The sequence below is a fragment of the Parus major genome, chromosome 1 (assembly GCF_001522545.3).
Source record: "Parus major isolate Abel chromosome 1, Parus_major1.1, whole genome shotgun sequence".
Classification (NCBI taxonomy): Eukaryota; Metazoa; Chordata; class Aves; order Passeriformes; family Paridae; genus Parus; species Parus major.
In genome coordinates this window covers 87,659,706-87,680,326 of record NC_031768.1, presented here as the reverse complement: position 1 = coordinate 87,680,326, position 20,621 = coordinate 87,659,706, and the positions used below count along the sequence as shown (strand labels likewise).

Below are 20,621 nucleotides of genomic sequence, written 5' to 3'. Positions count from 1 at the left end.
TCACACTCTGAAAGCTCAGAATCTGTAACTCTCCACACACATCCAGGAACAGTCGTATTTCTTTCAGTTCCAATGTATTTTAGCATCTGTCTCCTCATGACACTAAGCAATAATCATGTTTCAAGAAAGAGTTCACATTATTCCAAACCAAATTTCTTCTGTCACTGAACTCCATTTATTCCTGTCTAACATCAGCAGAAGCGACCCTGTGATGTCCAGTCTGCTATTACTTTCTAACACTTTTTCATACCTTCCTGCTACTAACATCCTTTATAAATCAATTCTGGTGAGAGGAAATTTACTGTCACTTGTCTTAAACTACCTCTACCTTTTATCCTCAAAATGAATTATTAAGTCTGCACAACATTTAATGCAATTCAAGACATTCAGGAGGTGGCACAATATAATTTCCAGTCCTGCTGGTCTACAGATTTTACATTCAGTAGAGGTTTTCAAAGTGTTTAACTTAAAACTATCTCTTCTGTTTTTCCAGAGTCTCTTTACCTTGTTCACAATAATTTTAAAGTAGAATGCAGGCCTTGCATTCTACTGATGGCATTTTGTATCTCAAAAACTCCACATTCATTCTTGGAAATAACATTGAGCAGTTTAATCCACTTACTTGCTTAACAGACTTTAAAATCTGTAACAGATAAGAGGTTTTTTTCTTCAGAGCAGAAAAAAAGCTGACTTGCTATCATAATGTTGCCTCTATTCTGTGCAATTTACATCAGCATTTCTTTATTAGTATTATTATATTATTTAAACAAGTATATACATTATGCTTTAGTCCCTTAGCATGAAGAGGAATATTTTTTCTATCAGTTCAGCTTCCACTTTTTCTCTGAGAAAGAGGTGGTCTGGTCTTTCTAACTTGTTTGTCCATTACATCATTCCACAACCTCCTGTGCAGATATTTCAGCCACTCAGAATATTTCATCAAGTGTGCAATTCCTTTAATGTCTTTTACTTTTCTTGACTTGCCCACAGCCTACTAGGCATGCTTACTATTCCCTTTGGCCTTCAGAAGTATTTAAACAAACACAATAAATTTTGCTATTTGCTGCTGCTCTTCTGTGTCTATTATGTTTCAAATTAACATTAAAGCCCATAGCCCTAAATCACATCACTCTTTTTTTTTTTATCTGCTATATCCTATTTTGGAAAAACTTTATTTCAGTGTTTCAGGGAGGCACTGTTTTACATCCATTAACCTCTTGCCATAAAAGTTAAATTTTGCATCTTAAGAACTTGTTTAGTTGCTTTTAAAGGTACACTTTTCTTTTGAGTTCTCAAAGATAGAAGTTAAGCCCCTTCAAGAAAGTGTTGTAAAACACTTCAGAGAAAAAAAATCCCAACCCTATGGAGGGACAAACAAAAATTTTACCGCAAGTCTGCAGAAACAGGACCATAAAGAAAAAAAGTACCATTCTATTAATGTTAGCTTATTCAACAGAAGGGGAGGAAATTTAAAAAAATAAAGACAGAAAAGAGCACTGTATAGAAACAGCAAAGCTGAAATAAGACTATCAAATAACCTGCTTGAATAAACATTTACACTTAGTTTCTATAAAGAACCTTTCAGAAACTGCTACAACTGACTGTAGGACTTTTTAGTTCTCATGGTGACTTGGGCCAGTGCTGCTGCCATGGGCTGTTGCTGCCTTTCCCGTTCCAAATGGACTAAACTAGGACTTCTCCAGGAGCCAGCACTCAGCTGAATATACAGGACCACATGAGCATGCCAGCTCTGAAGTCATCAACACAGAGAACATAACAGCAGAAAAAATCAACACATGGCACACTGACAGCAAGAGGTGAACACCCTGGTACAGTGTCAGAATGAGAGATGGGATGTAACAAAGACTCCTTTTTGAAGTTGGGGGGCTGTGGGGGGATGCCAAGCCCCCAAACAGTCACATCTCTCAGAAGTGAAGTATCACTGAATCTGTTTGAAAGACTGTGACAAGAAAACCCATGCTGAGAAAAACCTCTACCTTGTGTGTCATCCTAAGTTACCCTGCCTCAGGCTAAGATTCACTTCCCCTGTGCCTATGGGTATGTCTAAAGGGTAATTAAAGGGTGCAACCACAGCTCAAGTAAAAACTTCAAAACTTGTTTTGAATGAGCTAGTTCACACATCAATGCAGGTGGTAACACTGAAAGGAGAACACAATGAAGTTACAATAAAAACAAGGCCAAATACACAAAAGATGAGCTTGATACAACCTATTAATTTACACAGTGCTTCATTAACTATTCTACTCCAACTACTAACTGCCAGAGGTATTTACAAAATAGCTTTAAAATAAAGAGCTTCTAAGGATAAAGTTGCAATCCCATTTCCTGAGAGCTCATAGACATATCCCAGCTTTGTTAAGTCTTTCATTAACATCAAGCAGTCAGAGCAGAAAATACGCCAACAGACAAAAAAAATCCAGAGGAACAGCAGCTTGAATAAAGGATAAAGGGACCATTAAACACCACCATTCAGCACCATTTGGGAATTCTGCAGAAACAGCAGCCCAGTATTTTCACAACTCATGACATATCTTTTCAGCCAGGAGTTTCATTTTCATGAAACGCCCTCAAGAGGCAAAGTTTAAAATCATTGTTACATGGACCGAGCTACTGGCAACACAGATTTAGAAACTATGAATGGGACGAGTTTCTGTGGTATATAAAGTCTCTGGAACAGGACAACTGGAAATGACTACCAAGAGCAAACCTTTCATCCTAGACAGGCAGTCAAAGAAATAACGCTACGGGGTGATATTTGCAGGGAGATGGCAGAGCTTTTTTTAAGATCAACTAACACCACTAGGGAAAAAATTTACAAAAGCAAAAGCTTGGAAGATGCGGCAGAAAGTTTCCCTTCCCCTCCGCGTTATCGATTAGGTTGGAAAAGACCTCTCAGATCACCGAGTCCAACTATGACCCAACACCACCATGTCAAATAGGCCAAGGCACTGAGTGCCACGTCCAGTCTTTCCTCAAACACCTCCAGGGGCGGTGACCCCACCATCTCCTTCGGCAGCCCATTCCAATGCTTAACCACGCTTCTCGTGAAGAAACCCCTGCTTAACCACGCTTCTCGTGAGGAAATTCCTCCTGATGTCCAAGCTACACCTCCCCTGGCTCAGCTTATGACGATGTCCCCTCGTCCAGCTGACGCCCTGCCTCTGTTCGCACCCCGTCCCGCCGCGGGAGCAGCGGCACCGGGCCAGCCCGTCCCCGCGGCACGGAGTTGTCCAACACCGCGCAGCAACCACGGCGACTTCCAAAGCCGGCGCGCGGCCCCGCCACCGGCACAAGCCGAGAGTCCCTCCAGCCACGAGGAGCCTCTCCCCGGGCAGGGCAGGACGGGCCCATCTTTCCCCAGTTCCCCCGCGACGTGCGGAACCGGGCGCGGGTCCGGGTGCGGGACCGGGTCCCGGCCCACGCGCGCGCCGCTCCCGCCGCGGCGGCCCCGCCCCGACCCGTGCGCGGCCCCCGCGCGCCTGTTGCGCGCGCGCGCGCACGCGGGCCGGGGGTTCACGAGAGAGCTCCCGCCGCGCGCGGCACCCCCGGCCCGGGCCTCCCCTCCCCCCGCCCCTACACAACCCGAGCCGCCGGCAGCCGATCCCCGCCCGGTCCCTCCTCCCGCGGGGACGCGTCCCCGCGCACCGCCCGGCTGCCGTCACGCTCGCTCCGCCGGGGCCGAAGTAACGGAGCTCCCCCCAGGCCCCCGTACCTGCTGCCGGCCCGGCGCGGCCCCGCGCTGTCTCCTCTCGGGCCCAAGGCGCGCGAGCGCCGCTCCCTCCCTGCCTCCCTCCTTCCCTCCCTGCCTGCCCGGCGCTGGCTGGTGGCGGCACTGCGCACGCGCGCGGCGCGCCGCGGCGCCCTCTGGGAGGGAGAGCCCTTCCGGCGAGACCGGCCGGCGGCGGCGGCGCCCTCCTCAGGACGGCGCGGCCCCGAAGGAAAGACTACGACTCCCGGCAGGCAGCGCGCGTCCCTGCGCGAGAGCTCCTCTCCCTCCAGGGGGCACGCCGGGAATTGTAGTGCGACGGGCGGCGGCGCCGCGCCCGGGAGGGTTTGGGGAGCGGGGAGGAGCTGCCGCGCATCCCTATCCCGCCTAAGGGGCGGCGGCGGCTGGCCGGAGGGGTCGTGTGCAGGGACACGGAGGCGGTGGTGGCGATGGCGCAGCAGCCGCCGATGTCACGCCGTGTTAGGCCCCAACGCGCCGCCCGCCAGCGCCACCGCCAGGGAGCTCCGTGCCGGGAAGGGCTGAAAGGGGCAGGGATGCTCCCGGGGCTGTTACAGCCCAGGATAGCGCAGCGAGCTGATATTTCCACTTTAATTAATGCAGGTCCCGTAGTGGTGGCCTCGGTGTCACCGCAGACCGCGTCACTGCGGGTGCGGCAAGCAGAGGAGCCATTTCGCTGTGCCACGGGCGATGCCGCTGCAGCCACGGACACAGCGGCGGCCGCGGGCCGGAGAATCAGCACGAAAAGCCTGCACAGCTGCTGGTCAGCCACGGTGTGTGATGCGACAGACACGTACATTAGATTGTGTGGCACAAGCTGGCCTGCACACCCACAGAGGAGCACAGGGTGATGCCAGCAGGAGAGGGAGCCCAAGCAGCACCTGGCAGGCCGCTTCCAGGCCCATCCCAGGATCCACCAGCCCACTAAAGGCCCATTTCCAGGGACACAGGGGCACAATGGCAGGTGGGAACCCACATTAAGGACTCAGAGAAAGGAACACCCTGTCCAGCCCCATCCCAGGGGAGCCTCAGCTCCAGAGCACCTTTGGGATTGGGGGTGTAACTGTGCTCAGGGTGTGGGACGCAGGATGGGATGCAGGGGAAGAACATTTGGGAATTACACAGGACTCATTAGGGAGTGTTTAGGACTGGAACCAGGGCTGATCTACGTCTGATTAAACAATGAAATCAAATAAACTGATATAGCCTACAGGAATAAAAAGGGCCAGACACCTGTCAATAATTTGTGATGGTTTGTCCATGTCCTGCACCTGATCAGTGCAGCCTGTCAGGTCTTCTCACTGAACTTTTGCACTTTGCCCTGGGTGAGGAACTCTTGGCCAGAGCAGCACAGGGACTTGGCTACTTGGGGGCTGGAGAGGTTGGGATTGAGGGGCAGCTACTGGGCACTGCCCAAGCCCAGCTGCTGGAAGGAGACACTATACATGTGTGTAAATACTTCTATAAATACAGATATACACAGATGCTCACTAGTGCACCTCCATCCTGCTCAGCTGGAGCAGGGCGTGGGATGAGGCTGTGTGGGAGTGCTCTGTGTGGATGCATGTGTAATCTGTGTCCATGTGTATTTGCTTAACTGGTGCATATGTGACTTTGTGCACGTGCCTATTGGGAATACAAACTCTGTCTGGCTATTACTTAGACATGGGCATGGAGCTGCAGCAGCCTCACCTCTCTTGGTCTATCAGACCTCAGACAATTTTGCCACATCAATAGATAAACATATTTGTGTACATATATTACATTGGCCTATTCCAATAGGGCTTCATATAGAAGCACAGAATTTCTACCCATTGAATTGAAACAAGATAGATGAAAGCAGTCAGGCAACAGCTTTCTCCCAAAGCATTTGCACCAAAAAACAACACAAACCAAAAAACCACACAACAACAACAAACCAGTTCCGCTTTTCTTTCAGGGATTTCACGTTTCTTGTACCCTACCTGAGCACATCTGTAATGCAGCAGGAGGTCTGGTTACAGTATTGGTTGGCACTCCTGGTATACCCTGAATCAAATTAGCACAGTTATAGGTGGTAGCAGAGATCTTCAGGTTCTCCTGGTTTTGATAAAAGTCTGGTTTTAGGTGCAGCTGAGATAATGCAATGCAGGTCCAAGGATGAGTTCCTGTTTCCTGTCTTTGTGCTCTTCTGCTCCCTTCTACCCACCAAGTACCTATTTTCAGGCATGGTGAGCTCTGTTCATTCTGCATCTCTTGTGATAACCTGCCCTTAACAGCCACCACAGATGATACCTTTTTGGATCACAGTCATCACCTGCAGGCAAGGATTTGCAAAACTTGGGGCCTTATGTGGGGTGAGGCTGTTAAGCATACCAGAGAGAGAGAGGGAAGGTCTAGGCTGTCTGGGTCTGTGTGGTCATGGAGCAAGGCATGGAAACAGCAAAAAGCACCACCAGATTTCCAAATGTCTGAAAGCAGAGAGATCTGAGACCAGGCTGACATCAGGTGCTGGTAAAATTAAGACAGAAGGTAGCTTCATTTCTGACAAGAACTTCTGATGCCCTCAGTGTTTTTGTAATCTGAGTTAATTCAGCTGGAGGGAATTTACTCTTAAACTAATACATGATTTTGAGAAGAATTTTTCCTCATGCAAAAGCAAGGCACACCCTCAGCATGTTTTTAAACACAGCCTGAAAAGATGACAACAACATTAAAGGCTGATGAATGACCCTGAGCTGGAGGAAGAAGAGTGGAAGTAGACAGAATAAACAGATCACCCATCATGCTGTGATTGGGTTAAATTCCAGTTTAGGCATAATACCCCCGGCTCTTGTTTTCCCCAGTGCAATGGGATGCCAGAAAATGGTATCACGATAATACAGCCCTTTCTAAAAAAGGCCATGGAGCCAGACTGCTGACCATATTTAGCTCTACTAAATTGCGATTGGCACCAGCAAGCCTTGGTTGTCACCCACTGACATTTTGTTCAGCCCTAAAAATGAAAACAGTTGGCTGCGCTGTTTCAAGCCGTGAGAGTCACTGGGGACTCGCAGACAGGGAAAGATAAGACAAAGTAACAAGTTCATTATGATTTAGGATCTCAAAGGCACCACAACCAAAAGGGTTGTTCTGTGTTTCTGAGGCAGTGAGAGGTAGCAGCAAACGGCGGCAGGGTCACAAGGGATGTCTGTAGCCAGATGGGGTGAGCACCCACCAGGGAGAAGCAGCACCTGCCCCATCTGCACCCCTGAAGCTCCCTGGCATGGACAACCGGTCCATAATCACCATCAATATGAAGTGCTCACCATGGGAGTCACCGTGAAATGCTTTAATGGACCCGTGGCTGCAGTACAATATGACTGCTCCCCTTTGCTCCTTTGCTTCCCCAGATCTGGCTGAAAAAGGGTGATGCTGGGAGCTGTACCCTCAGGCTTACTCTTCGTGTCTGGTGGGACCTTTTCACTGTGCAGTGGAGGGATTGAAGCTTGGGAGTCTCCTGGGGGTCCCCAGGAGGAGGGCAGGTCCCTTTGCCCAGCTGCTCGAGCCTGGACCATTCCCATTCTCCTTTCCTTATGTCCACCCCGCCTGGACAGATCAGAAAACCACCACTGCTGCGTGTGCCAGGTGCTGCATCCAGTGACAATGGGAACTGGGTGACAATTCCAACTGCAGAAACCACAAAGTGGTGTGGGCACCAAGGGGAATTAAGCTGTAAAGGGTAAACCTCCATCAGAGAGCAGCAGGGAGGGCTGGGAAAGGGGTTTGATCTTTTTCTCTGATGCAGGGGGTACAAAATACTGTTGGTTCTGCCTCTCCACTTGTCTGTGAAGTATCACTCCAGGAGTGACAGAGTTAACAAATACAGTGAAAGAGACAGCTCTGTAAGCTGAGCTACATGGTCACATGCACAGGTTTTATTTTTAACATCCCAAAACTACTTGATGTTTCTGCCTGGGCTTGCTCCGTGTCCTTCTGTTCTCTTCTCTTCCTTTGCTTGCAGTTCTCCCTCACCCACCTCACTTCAGTCCAGCTGAGCACAACCAGGAGAGAAGTGTTTGGTACATGCACGGGGACTCTATGATCAAGGTAAGGCTTTGTAAATAGAGTTGGAGTCTTTTTTGGACAAACCTTAATGCAATGTAATGGTTGCTGTAGCAAGCTATGAAAATCAAGACATCTTCAAAACAGCCTTAGTAATTAAGATGAAATAGAATAATCATGAGATGTCTTAAATGACACTCTAAAACAGAGGCAGCTGGTAACTGGGAGCACTTCAGTGACATACTACTCTAAAAAAAAAAAACCTCCATAATATATTCAGTGAATTAGCTGTAGTTTTCAGCACTGTATGCAGGATTTTCAAAAACTATGATGCTGATTGTAAGATGGGAGCTTCAGCAGGAGATCAGATGATAAATCAAAAATTCAATTTCTGTTATTTTCACAAAACTCAGAGAAGACAAGGAGGTATGGTAAGGGTCAGAGGAGAGGCAAGAGCAATCTCATGATGAAAGTGCTTATACATAAAATTAAATTAGTTTTGTAGATTGAGACTGCAAACTTCATGTTGGCAATCTAGACTGAATGAATGATGAAGTAAGAATTACAAGAGTTAAAGGTACTACTGTACCATTTAGCCCTGTGACTGCTTAGCAATTTTTATTCATTATATCTCTTTTATTTTTATTTTATGACTTAGATCTTAACCAATAGCTCTGAGATTCTTTACACTGGCCACCTTTCAGAAAAGTATGTTAATGAGATTGTTACCAGAGAATAAAATAGAATTTGAGCCCAAAGAGAAAAAAACATGGTTTGGACCATAACCTCCCCCACCCCCACTCCCCCACACTTTTTTTTCCTCAAACTGCAACGAAAATGGACCTATTATTTTAAAGCACTTGTTGAACTCAAACCAAGGCCAAACCCATTTCCTAGTTACTAATGCAAAGTGAAAGTTTGCTTGACTGTATCTACCAAGGACAGCACAGGGACCCCTGATATATCCAAGGAGCAGCAGAGCAGCTCCATGTCACAGCCTGCTGATCTGCCTGTTTCCCTTAGGACTCCCTAACATGCCCAGCACGAGATGTTGGTGCTGAGCTATCCTGCACAATGCCACCAGCCCAGGGGACCATTTCAGCATTTTTTTGTGTGGGTTTCTCTCAGATGAGCTATGGCTACATTGCACCAGGTAGGGAGGAGCAAGAAACATTGCTGATCCAGGTCTTTTAGTGGGGAGTGCAGTGTGGGTTTCCCACCAGCAGTGCTCTGTGTTACCTGTGCCTCGCTACTCTGGAGTCTCCCTGCTCCTCCTGTAACAGCTTTAGTGCATTTCACCAGACAGAAATTGCATGAGCAAATATTGGTGCCACTTTACTGCCTGTGTACAGCATAGGTTTTCCAGGCAAGGGGGAGGCCTGATGGTGCAGCAGCTTCTCTTGGTCTCCATGGTCCTGCATGTCAGATGTAGGGAGCTGAGGAGAAGCTGATGTGCTGTTCTGAGAACCTGAGCAACTGGCATGCTCCAGAAGAAAGGCATGGACTGAAGTCCTTGCCCAACTGATGCAGAAAGGCAAGGAGCATGGACTGAAGTCCTTGCCCAACTGATGCACTATACTGTGGATTTATTTTTTTTCAGTATAAAGCAATTCCAGCCTGTTCAGTAACTCTGAAATAGTGGTTATTGCCATGAAACACCACAGCCTCATCCAGATGATCCCCAGGTAGGAAATACAGGCAGTAGCTCCCTAATTGTCACTGTTTCATCCTTCAATTGTCGGGCTTATTCTTGTTTCACAGAAAATCTTACTCCTCCAAATGTCTTATACTAAGATTTGAAGTTCACCAGGATTGCCCTGGAATCAAAGTGCCCCTGTAAAATCCATGTGAACTTGTTCAAGGTCACCTCAAAAGTAGGTCTTGCTTACCCTCACTATTAGTGTTATTGATGAAAGTTTCATCTGTACCTTTAATTCTTCCTTTCCACCTGCCCTGAGCCATACCATACTCACTGCCTGCTTCATTTAAAGCTTGGCTGGCAACTTGTATGTACAAGGTCAGTCCAAATGGCAACTGCAGAGCAGGAGTGCCATGAAGGGCAGTGACCCACTGTGCTGAGTGCCAAGGGGGTCACTCAAGCTGTAGCTGTCCCTGCTGTGGGTCTTGAGGTGTGGAGTTCAACTTACTTTGATGTCCCCATGATTCCAGGTGGTGGCATTCTTGGATTTGCTTTTTATTTTGTGTCTAAGGAGAGGACTTAAGAAAACTTGGGCTCCTGGAGTTCACATACAAATGCAGTACAGTATGGTTTCCAATGCCATAGTGGTTTTGTCCTCATCTCTAAGAAATAAAAATATCTATTTAGCAAAAGAAGACCCAAGCCCGATTTCTTGACAAGGTTGGTAAGCAAGTAGTGATTGAGGAAATGCAGTGCATGAAAGGAAAAGAAAATCATTCATTTACAAAGACTTACTTGGTGTCCTAGAAAATGTGATTCTACAGCTGGCTCTGCCAAAGTTTTTGTGCAGGAGGCCTGCAACTACAAGTGAAATGTAAGAGCCTTGGCATCTCCATGCTTGGTATTTTTGCTTGGCATTTACATATTTATATAGAATACCATATTTAATTCTATAAATTTTCATATTTTTAAACTTTAATTCTATATCTGCCAAACAGAAGAAATATCATTTTTCAACCTCAAGTGCTCCTCTACTACTGCAAAGATAAATTAATTATTGTGAAGACAGTCAGATCTAAGATAGTAAATATACTGACATGAAAATTCTTGTATTGTAAGAAAATTAATAACTGTATTCCCTTCAAGATTTCGGTATGATAAAGATGAGACAAACATTATTATACTAGGTAACAAGCATTAAAAGAAGTAGAGAACATTGCCTGTCTGCCCTATACTTCACCAAAAGTATTCACATTCCTTCTGTTGTAACATTATATATAACTTCAGCATTCTTGGCTCCTGCATTTGGATGTGAACTTTAATGAGATTTTTTTAGGATCTTGTTACCATGTTCTAAAATTTAGAAAGATTGTGTTATGTTCATTTGCAATCTCATCTCAGAGGCACCCTTTAGGGTCATTATCTGGGTTTCTGGTGCCCCTTTTTAATATTTCTTCAAACTGGGAAGTATCCCTTGATTCTGGGCAAAGAGCTCAGGTACAATGTAAGACCTTAGTATGTTATATGGTCAGTCACCTGCCAAATGAGAAAACACTTGTATCATTTTGGCTCATTGTCTGCAAATTAATTAAATATATGCCTCCTGAAAATAAATTTTAATTTGTTTATAAACTGCAAGTTATTATAACTGAACAGGTCCCCTCCAGACACAGACGTAGCTGCAGTTAAAATAGCAGCTGTATATTTTTAAACCTTACTTGATTTGCTGTCATAATGGTCTAAAAATAAAGATCTACCAAAGTGGACAGACTGTGGACTGCAATGTGCATTCTTTCTTCACTCAGTAGCTTGAACATGAATGAAGTAATCATTTCTGGTTTGTTTTTTTGTTTGTTTCCTAACCCAGACCTTGAGACATTTTGCAAGTTGTAGGGAATCAAGAAGCGTAGAGTTTAGAGAAATATTTTGTCTCCTGACTTATCTGTGTGTCACCTGCCTCTGGATGTTATGTATCAAACCTACTGAGGCAAAATCTGTAAACTTTCTGCTGAGTGTTTTGAGTTTTTAGTCCGTGTACTTGCAATAATACCATCAAATAAACCACAGGGCCAACTAAATTAACAATTAAAATACAGAGTTCCTGATTACTGGCATGTCAGAATAGAGGAAGCATTCAAACCCTGATAAATATCAGGAAGAAACTCTCTGTCCCTTCTTCCTGTCCTCTATGTTCACAGATTTGACAATGAGAAGAGAGGAATAGATATCTTTTGTCTGAAAAGAACAGCATTTACAAGTTAGAGATGAGGTAAACTATACTAAAAAATGCTTGAATAATGAGGAAGACTGATTCTGCATCTGAATGCTGTGAGATGGTCACTTTTCATAAACAAAGCATGTATTTTTTTTCTCTACACATGATTTGGATGGGGTTTATTTCAGCATTCAACAATGTAAAAGCAGGCTTCTATCCAGAATCTTTGCCATCAGTCCTTTCTGTGTTTTGGGGAACAATAAGGCCTATGCCTCTAATGTAGGGGCTTTTTTAATCAACTATTTCTCCCCAAGAGCTACTTTTTCAGTGGAAAGTATTGTTCACACAGTCGTGTTTTTATTGCAGTGTAATGTACCCAGCCTTTGTCTGACCTTATGCAAGTCATGGTTGGGACTATTTTTAGAGATTATATTTGCAGCAAAATGCTACAAGAATGAGAGCAGCAAGGATGCTGCCAATGTGAAATAAATCTATCTGTATCTCCTGCTCCTCTGAGCTTCATAAAAGTAGATGTAACTAAAGAGCCTAAAGAAGGACAGGTGCCACCCTAAACCACATGTATTTAAGGGCTTGGTGTGGTTGAGGCCACCCTGGCCAGCAGCCTGGTGTCACCTCTGTGCAGAAGCCAGTGCTTCCCAAGGCAAAGCAGGGATGTTACAATGGAAAGTCACAACGTTTTATTTTCTACATTGCTGTCTTGAGCTGTTTCCCTGCAAAGGTGAAGGTACCTGAGCCTTATACGTGAGAGTGTAAGTTTGTCTCTGAGTAAAGGGACCACCAAGGGTGTGTTCCTTTATTCTGCAGGGCCGAGAGGGAATGGGATTGATTCATTAGGAGGTGTAAGCAGGTATTGATCAGCATCAGAAACTGCAAAAGATACAAAGTTGTGTTGAGCGATTAATGCACATCAAATTTTCACATGTAAGTGCTGGTATTTAGTGCAGGGACCCACAAGCATTGCCTTTCCCAGACGCCTTTCCTTCTCCAGTGCTGTTCATGACTTCCACTGCCAGGGTGTAAAGGTGTGAAAGACACGAAGTTAAGGGAACACCTTCAGGAAAGAGAGAGGAAGCTCTTCACATAGAATCTCCTCCCCTGGAGCCTGAGCCCACTTCCTCTGCAGCACACCTCTCCTCAGGTCTAGGTCACTTAACCATGGGTTTGCAAAAGAAAACACGTCTAGGCAGACACTACTGTGTTTTCTTTAACCCTAGGAAAAATAAAACAAAGTCTACATTATTTTGCTACCAATGTCTGTCTTTTCTCAGAGCCAAGTGAGAGTCTATTGGGCCTATGGTAGTTCCTACTGCATGGAACGTGGCAGGGGAAGATTTGTCAAAATTTTTTCGTATTTTCACATAAAGAAGAAAAGTACCCTGGCTTCTGTTTGAAAACAAAGCTCGAGTTCCTCCTTATTGTTAGCTTTTTTCTTTCCACAAAGATTCACAGTGATTCCAGAACCAGCTGCTATAGTAAGGAGCAGGAAGTCAAAAGTTGGGAGGTTTCTACTTGCAGCAGGTCTTCTATGGGCCAAGTTACTGACACCAGCTGAAGGTATCCAGGGAAGTAGCTCCAAGTTGTGACTGAGCAGCCTCTGGTTCTGTAAGCCAATAATTGGAGTCTAAGGGTAAATCAGGAAAGCAGAGTAAAGAAGGCCAAGGAAATTAGCTCTTACCCAGGCAGTTTTTCACACTGGGAACTGGGATCCTGAAGATAATCCTCGCTCTTGACCTTGCTGGTGTAGAGCAAAGGGAGGTTCATTTGTGCAACATTCATGTTTTTGTGGGGAGATGAGAAGAGGCCTAGGCCAAATCTAGAGAGGAAAAAGGAATGTCATTTTTTCTACTCAGTGTTGAGGAAGTGGGATGCTCCACTGTGCCCATAGCAGTCTTGATTTCAGCACCCTAGTGAAATACTGGGACGGAAAACAGCTCATACCCTGAGCTGTCTGCCTGAACTAAGGAGTGAAGACCTTATCTGTATCTGTGCTGCTACCTGGCCACGCTGAAACGTGGGGATATATCAGAGGTGATATGTGACTATATGGAGCTGGCAGTCTCTTCCTCGCAGCCCTGCTCCCACTAGAAGTGCATGTGAGCACCTCATGTGTGGAAACCAAGTATGGGCATGGAGGGTCTGTGGCCATCCTCATTCCTTCAGACAATAATTCTTGTCTTCTTGTCTTTGCCACACACAGCACCGGGCCCAGAAAGCTCCCCCTGGGCAACACAGGCACTGTGAGCGATGTTTCAGCCGGCACTGCCGCGCGCCCATTGAGGTCTCCGTGTCCTGCATGGTGATCAGCTGCCGCCTCCACTGTGGGGCCACCTTCCACATGTGCAAGGAGGAGGAGCACAAATTACTCTGCCCCTTGGAGCAGGTGTCCTGCCTCAACTCAGCCTATGGCTGTCCTTTCTCCATGGCCCGCTTTAAGCTGGGAAAGCACCTCCAGGTCTGTCCAGCCAGTGTTGTCTGCTGCTCGATGGAGTGGAACCGCTGGCCAAACGTGGATTCAGACACAACCCTGCACAAGAATATTATGAAAGAGGCCTTGAACGAAGAATGTCTGGACACAGCTTTGGCACTCAGAGACCAGAAGATACTTTTCAGGACTTTAAAAATAGCTGAATTATTTCCAGAGTGGAGGAAAAAGGATGAACTGGAGGAACTAATGGATCAAGCCATGGGTGGGGAAGCAGGTGCTGTGGGAGGAGCTGCCTGTGGTTCCCAAGAGGGCAATAACCAGTCTGAGCTCAGTCAACGTGAGCGGGAAGATTTGGCAAAGGACAAAGAGGGAATGGACCTGGGGAGTTACAAAACCTGGGAGAACATTTTCAGCAAAGAGCTTCTGGCTTGCCAGGTAACGGGCTCAGCAACCAGCACAGGACAAAAGACGGAGGAGGCTTCCAAGAAAACAGCATCAGCCTCTCATGCTGCCAACTCCACAGAAAAGGCAAAGGAAGGACCTGATGGTGCAGAAGAAGGAAAAGGCCAAAAGTCTGAACAAGTAACACCAAGTAGAGAACTGAATGGACTGGCTCCCTGGCAAGAAGGGGTCCTGGAAAGGCTGAAGAAGGAAGTCGGTGTAGCTGATTACAACATGTATCTGGTGCATCACGGGGGAATGCTCATCCGCTTTGGCCAGATGGCTGCTTGCACTCCGAGAGAAAAAGACTTTGTCTATGGGAACTTGGAAGCTCAGGAGGTGAAGACTGTCTACACCTTCAAAGTGCCAGTTAGTTACTGTGGCAAAAGAGCACGACTAGGAGATGCACTGGGCCACAAGATGCCAACTTCAGACAAGTCAGTGGATACCTCAGAACTGGGAATAAATGTAGAAGAACTACCTAAGACAAACATAGTTGAAGCCACGCTGCTATGTGCTCTGGAAAAAGAGCTGAAAGGCCATGAGATCTCTGAAGCAAGAGGTATCGATGGACTCTTTGTGGATTTTGCAACACAGACATACAGCTTTCCTTTGGAGCCCTTCTCCTCTGGTGCAGTTCTAGCAGATATTCTGGATGAAAACAGCCCACCAGAACTGCACATGGAGCTCTACACTGAATGTGTAACCAGAAGACACAACAAAAGCAGTTCAGCTTTCACATTCACTTGCAGTCATTTCTTTAGGAGGGATGAGTTCCCATCCCACTTCAAGAATGTGCACGCTGATATCCAGTCATGCCTGGATGGGTGGTTTCAGCATCGCTGCCCACTGGCCTACTTGGGATGTCCTTTTGTCCAAAATCACTTCCGCCCTGAGGGACTTAAGGCCAAGGTTATTTACAGCAAGCCTCTCAAGACATTTGCTATTAAGCCAGAGGTGGACACCATACTTGCTGAACCGGGCAAGTACAATTTCACAGTGGATAGTCGAGGGAGAAACAAGGACTTGCTGAGCAGCCTCCCAGTGGAAGTGCTCAAGTACATTGCAGGATTCCTGGACAGCTTCAGTTTATCTCAGCTATCACAAGTGTCAGTGCTCATGAGGGACATCTGTGCCACTCTTCTTCAAGAGAGGGGAATGGTCCTGCTGGTCTGGGAGAAAAAAAGATATTCCCATGGTGGTACTTCTTGGAGAGCTCGCAAAAAGGCAAGTGACTGAGACACTGGGAAAAAGAGTCATGAGTTCTCTTCAGATAAAACATAGGAATATCAAGAAAAGCTGCATATAAACCTGCAGATGTGGGAAAGGTTGATGAGGTTGTGAATTTGCACTGGGGTTTGTTGTCAGGGACCAGGACTGTAGAGTGCAGTACAACTAGCAAAAGGATGAAGGTGTAACTAGACATTTTCTGACCAGCTTCAAGTCCCCACCCAAGCTCGTCTTGGGTAATCCTTTTGCATATGCACAATTTCTAGGCACTGACAACTAAGAATTCCTGATTATCATCCCATTAAAAATGGCAGGTGATAACTAAAGCAGCAAAACCAGCAAGTATGAGGTACATAACAATGCAGACCCCATCTTCACTTGCTATGCCAGCCATGCACAATCAGACATTCATTAGAGTGTCCAGAGTGGGTAATGCACACCCATTATAAGCATAGCCAGGTATTTAAAATCCTTGTTTTCTCTCCCCAATTCCTGTCCCCTCTCTTGCATTAGATCTGGCAGTTCAGCAGCCTGTTCTCCAGAGTTCACAACTGGCAGCGCAGTGACGTCCCGAGCATGTCGGAGCACCTGAGGAATTGTCCCTTCTACCAGGCAGAGCACAGGACGGACCCCGTGCTGCTGACGGGCATGACTGAATCTCGGGAGCAGACTCGAAAGACTTTGGTCTCTACTTTCAAGCACAGAGTCTGAACAGCTTGCTTCCCCTCTGCCATGCTTCCTTCAGGGCTCCTGAGATGAAGATTTGGGGATTCAGATGTAAAGATTATTGCTTCCAACTCTCCTTTGGACATACAAAATTGGCTTCTCCCCAGCTGCGTTTGCAACATCTGCTTTTTTTTTTTTTCCCCTGCATTAATTTGTTAAAACTTCAACCACTGCTTACTAACATCACATGCTTTCTGTTTATGTTTCTGTTCCTGGTTTGATACAGCACCTTGAAGAAAGCAATGAGGATCTTATTTGAAAACAGCATTTTTACTTCCTTGAAGGTAGGCTGCTGCTCCTGTACTATGTGCCTGAGGGAAGCAAGAGCAGTTAATCTATTTAGCTCAAATAAATCTGAAACACCTTAGTTTTGTCTGGAAAGCCAAGTTCTTGGAGCACAAGTAGATGCTCTCCTGCCTGGCAGACCTAGGGACAGCTAACCTGCTCTGAGACATGGGCAAAAGAAAAGGGCACCCCAAAATTACGTGAATTAATTAGAACTCTGTTGAGAACTTGGGAACTCACTGTGCAGCCACAGACCATCATTTAGGACCCTGACTAAAGCAAGCAGGCCTAGCTGAGTGCAAGCTTAAAGCTGAGCTCATAGGAGCATTCAAACCAAACCAAAGCAAACGAACTTGCTCTTTGTTAGAAGTAATTTTAGAGACTCAATTGACTTTTTATATCTTAAGATGACAACTTTCTGCGGTTTATCTGAAAATTCATTAAAGCTATTAAAGAATATTTGAAGTAATTTTTAAAATGCCTTACCAATTCAGTTTTGCAGTTGTAAATTGCAAATTCTAATTGTAAGCAACTGGAAACAGGATGTCAAAGAAATAATATTCTTTTCCATAAAAGATAAGTAATTCAGTAGCCCATTCAGAAAAGTATGGGTAATATTTACTTCAATTAAATGGGCTAGAGCATAGAATCTTTTTTTTACACAGCAGAAAAGTGATTAGAATTTGGTTTATCTTTTAATAAATACACTAACTTCAACCAGAATGGGCTTGCTGAGGCAACAGATGAGAGAAAACAGGCGTGTTACCAGCAGTGTCTGTCTTGTTACACTATTTGAACCTGTTTCAGTGGTGCTAGTCAGAAATGCCATGGATGTGGTGGTGGGTGAGATTCCTCTGAAATGGCCATAAACTTATTTGTCAGCTTGGGACAGTTTCCAGCCACTGCACAGCCACAGGGTGCTGACTCACCCCCTTTCTTTTTGAAGCTCGTAGAGAGAAGTGTGAGCTCAGGACTGAGGTCTGGCTTTCATCTCTCTGTCTTGGGTAGGAGAACCTTGTTGAGAACTGGGATAGTTACTGGACCACTGCTCTTCTCACCTGGGCTGGCCAGGTGCAAACTGGCTCTGGTAGATGGATGCGTGCCACACTTGCCATCCTCAGCCTCGGTGCAGAAGGAGCCCCTCTTACCCAGAGAGGCTGCTGAAGAACCTGAGCTGAGTGCTTGGTAATCAAAGGCATGAATTGTGTGGTGACCCAAACCACCCTAAGGGCAGCTCAGCCTTGTCTACACTAGCAGCTTAAGTGGGCCCTGTGAGGTTTTTAACCATATGAGGATGTTTTTTATCTCCAGATACACACCCTCAGGAGCATACGGTCTGAGCTGTGAGGACAGTGGAATGGTCTCGGGAAAAAGAAAAGCAGCAGGGGTTTTTGTTTTGTTTTTTTGTTGTTGTTGTTTGGGTTTTTTTATGCTACTCTATTTTTTGCCCCTAGAGATCCTTCCTGGGAAGTCTCATAATGCTCTAGATATGAAAATAAACTCTGCACATGCATCCTGCAGAAAACACAAGTAGCATCCCAGGTTTATCAAGAGGAAACTGAAGGAGATGAACACAGGGAACCTAAGCTGGACCAACAGCAGTTAGAACCAGATGCTCTGATCCTTCATCCCTGAGACTTAAGCCACTGCACAAAAAGAAACAGTCCATCCTTTATGTCCATCCTTGCTGACAAAAACTCACCTGTCCTCAAAACATTCCATATAATATAAGCTGCCCAATATTATCTCCTTGTTTGACCCAGCAAAATTGACAGATGTGGAAACATGCAGCCAGAATTTCTGGACTTCCTAGGTCTCTAGAACTCCTAGGTCTCTACATCAGGGCCTCATTCTTCACTTATCATGTATCTGATTTTGAAAGATGCTGAGCACCCAACTATTGCTGCAGACCACAGTATATGCAAATGCATGCTCAAAAAATTTGGTGGCAGATTCTGTGCTGGGTGCTTGAAAATGGAGCCACTTGCTTTTATGGATAATTTGGGGAGGGTGGGAAAAAAAAGTTGCTTAAATAATAAGATCTAAGAGTAAGTCAGTGTTCAAGGCTGGCTTGAGACCATGAAAAATTTCAGCCCGTTCTTGTCACTCCCTGCTCCTGGAGATGGCATGACTTCAGTTCCAGTCTTATTACAATAGATCCTGCTTCTTCCCTCCACAGGAGATGCCTGAGTCAGACTTCAGGGGCAGGCAACCTTGGAAATTCAATGGTTGATGGTGCAGGTCAGAGTTAGGAATATGGGAACCTCTACCTCGTGGAATCATCCAGGGTGTGCACAGAACATCCAGGAGACTGGATCATTTCCCTTCTGGTATTCCTACAGGGTATGCTGGAAGGACACACAATGTTTGTTCATAGAGAGACATTTGTTCCTGTGAATATATAGGTGTATTTCTGTAAACTCTAAATTTGATTAAGTAACCTTCAGCACATCCAGTGAAAGCTGAAGATCCACAACCAAAATGTTCACGATAGTTGGGTTAACCTGATCTGGGAGAGGCAAAGCTGTACAGGGAAGGGGAAATCAGCCTTCCATATCTGCATACTCACCTGGTAAATGTCAGCAGGGAGCTGCTCCTTGCTTCATCCCAGCCTTACCAGGAGTGGAGAGCTGTGGGTTGGTGTCAGATGCAGCTTTATTAATCTAAGGGTCGTGCCAAGCTAGCTCAGTGTTGATGGTCCTGCTCATTAGCAGAGTCAGGAGGATTTAGGAGCTGGATGGAACTGAATTTTCCTGCTTTGTGTGCCTTGGTGAGCACAATGCTGGCTTATTTAAAAGGTGAGAGGCTTCGGTTTGGGCTCAGCAAGTCCTTATCTCCTGGTTTAAGTTTGTAATTTGCCCAAGAAAACTTTGTCTAGATTTCAGCTTGAGGAATTTGATTAGAAGAAACTGAGCATTTGGTGTTTTTCAAAATAGTCTATTGTTTTGGCAGGGTCTGAACTGGAAAAGGGGACCCATTCCAGCAGAGCATTGAGGCTGCTCTCAATCCAGCCCCCACACTCTGGATCTTCATGACTTTGATCTTGTTTGTGCTGTCCACAAGTCCTGTGAAGTGCAAGAGCAATATTCCACAGACTCCAGGCTGACATGTCTTGCAGTGTTTCCTCTCACTGGAAAAGTGGAAGTGAAATGAAGGCATCGTGGAAATCAGAAAGGTCAGAGTAGGGCAAAAAAAAACCCATGACAAGAGAAGACAGGAAAGAGAAAAGGTAATGGGTTTGGATGGAGAGACCTTCCTCTTTGTAGGTGGTGTAGGAGAGGCAAGAGGAGACAGGTAAAAAGGCACAGGAATGAAAGGAGTTGGGATGTGCTGCCAAAACCAGAGGTTTTCTGGATAAAAGCATTTCCTTGAGAAAGATTTGGGAAATTCCCTGTTGGTGCTATGCAGTAACATGGGGCAGATGATAATTTTTAAGGGGTGAAAGGGCATGTGGCCTACTGACATGTATCCTAAGTCTGGGTTGAAGGAAGGAATGTTTTGATGGACCTCCAACTCCCAAAACTGAATGGGCACAGATAAGGTGATGTTTATCTGAACGGTGCCTGTTATTTTGTGAAACTCTGTAACTCCTTGTTGTGTTCTTAAGAATAAAAATTATTATGGTATAAAAAAAAATCCATTCCAATTCAGGTCTTAGCTTGTTTTCTTGGCTTCATCACATTAATGTATTTTTGCCTTTAAATCAGGTGTGGCAGCTCCTGTACTCTCAAATTCATTATGTTTCTGTCCTCTGCTCTGTTCTTCATTATCATTTTCCTGGTTGAAGATTTTTATTTTTATGTTTTATATTTATTTAATTTTAACGAATATTTTTAGGTTTGACCCCTTCCTCTTTGTACAGCCATTTTCT

The 20,621-nt window shown here is 45.6% G+C and overlaps 2 protein-coding genes across 5 annotated transcripts in view; one reads left to right on the top strand and one right to left on the bottom strand.

Moving 5' to 3' along the window:
- Positions 1-3,849, bottom strand: part of KPNA1 (karyopherin subunit alpha 1) — a 55,758-nt gene extending 51,909 nt beyond the window's left edge. Inside the window, exon 1 of the mRNA XM_015631187.3 lies at positions 3,734-3,849. The gene's annotated coding sequence lies outside the window, so the exon portion shown is untranslated. The remainder of the gene's footprint in view (positions 1-3,733) is intronic.
- Positions 3,850-4,050: 201 nt separating this feature from the next.
- FBXO40 (F-box protein 40) lies at positions 4,051-20,396 on the top strand. Of its 4 annotated transcripts, none has more exons than XR_004499022.1 (4): positions 4,051-7,813; positions 13,841-15,736; positions 16,253-16,749; positions 19,703-20,396. XR_004499022.1 is itself a non-coding variant. In XM_033517139.1 (3 exons), the coding sequence occupies exons 1-3, from the start codon at positions 7,790-7,792 to the stop codon at positions 16,448-16,450; spliced, it is 2,118 nt and encodes a 705-aa protein (XP_033373030.1). In that variant the 5' UTR covers positions 4,051-7,789; the 3' UTR covers positions 16,451-20,396. The 4 variants fall into 4 exon arrangements, 1 of the variants encoding a protein (XP_033373030.1); XR_004499020.1 differs by having other exon boundaries at positions 18,930-20,396; XR_004499021.1 differs by having other exon boundaries at positions 16,253-19,093.
- Positions 20,397-20,621: the final 225 nt, after the last annotated feature.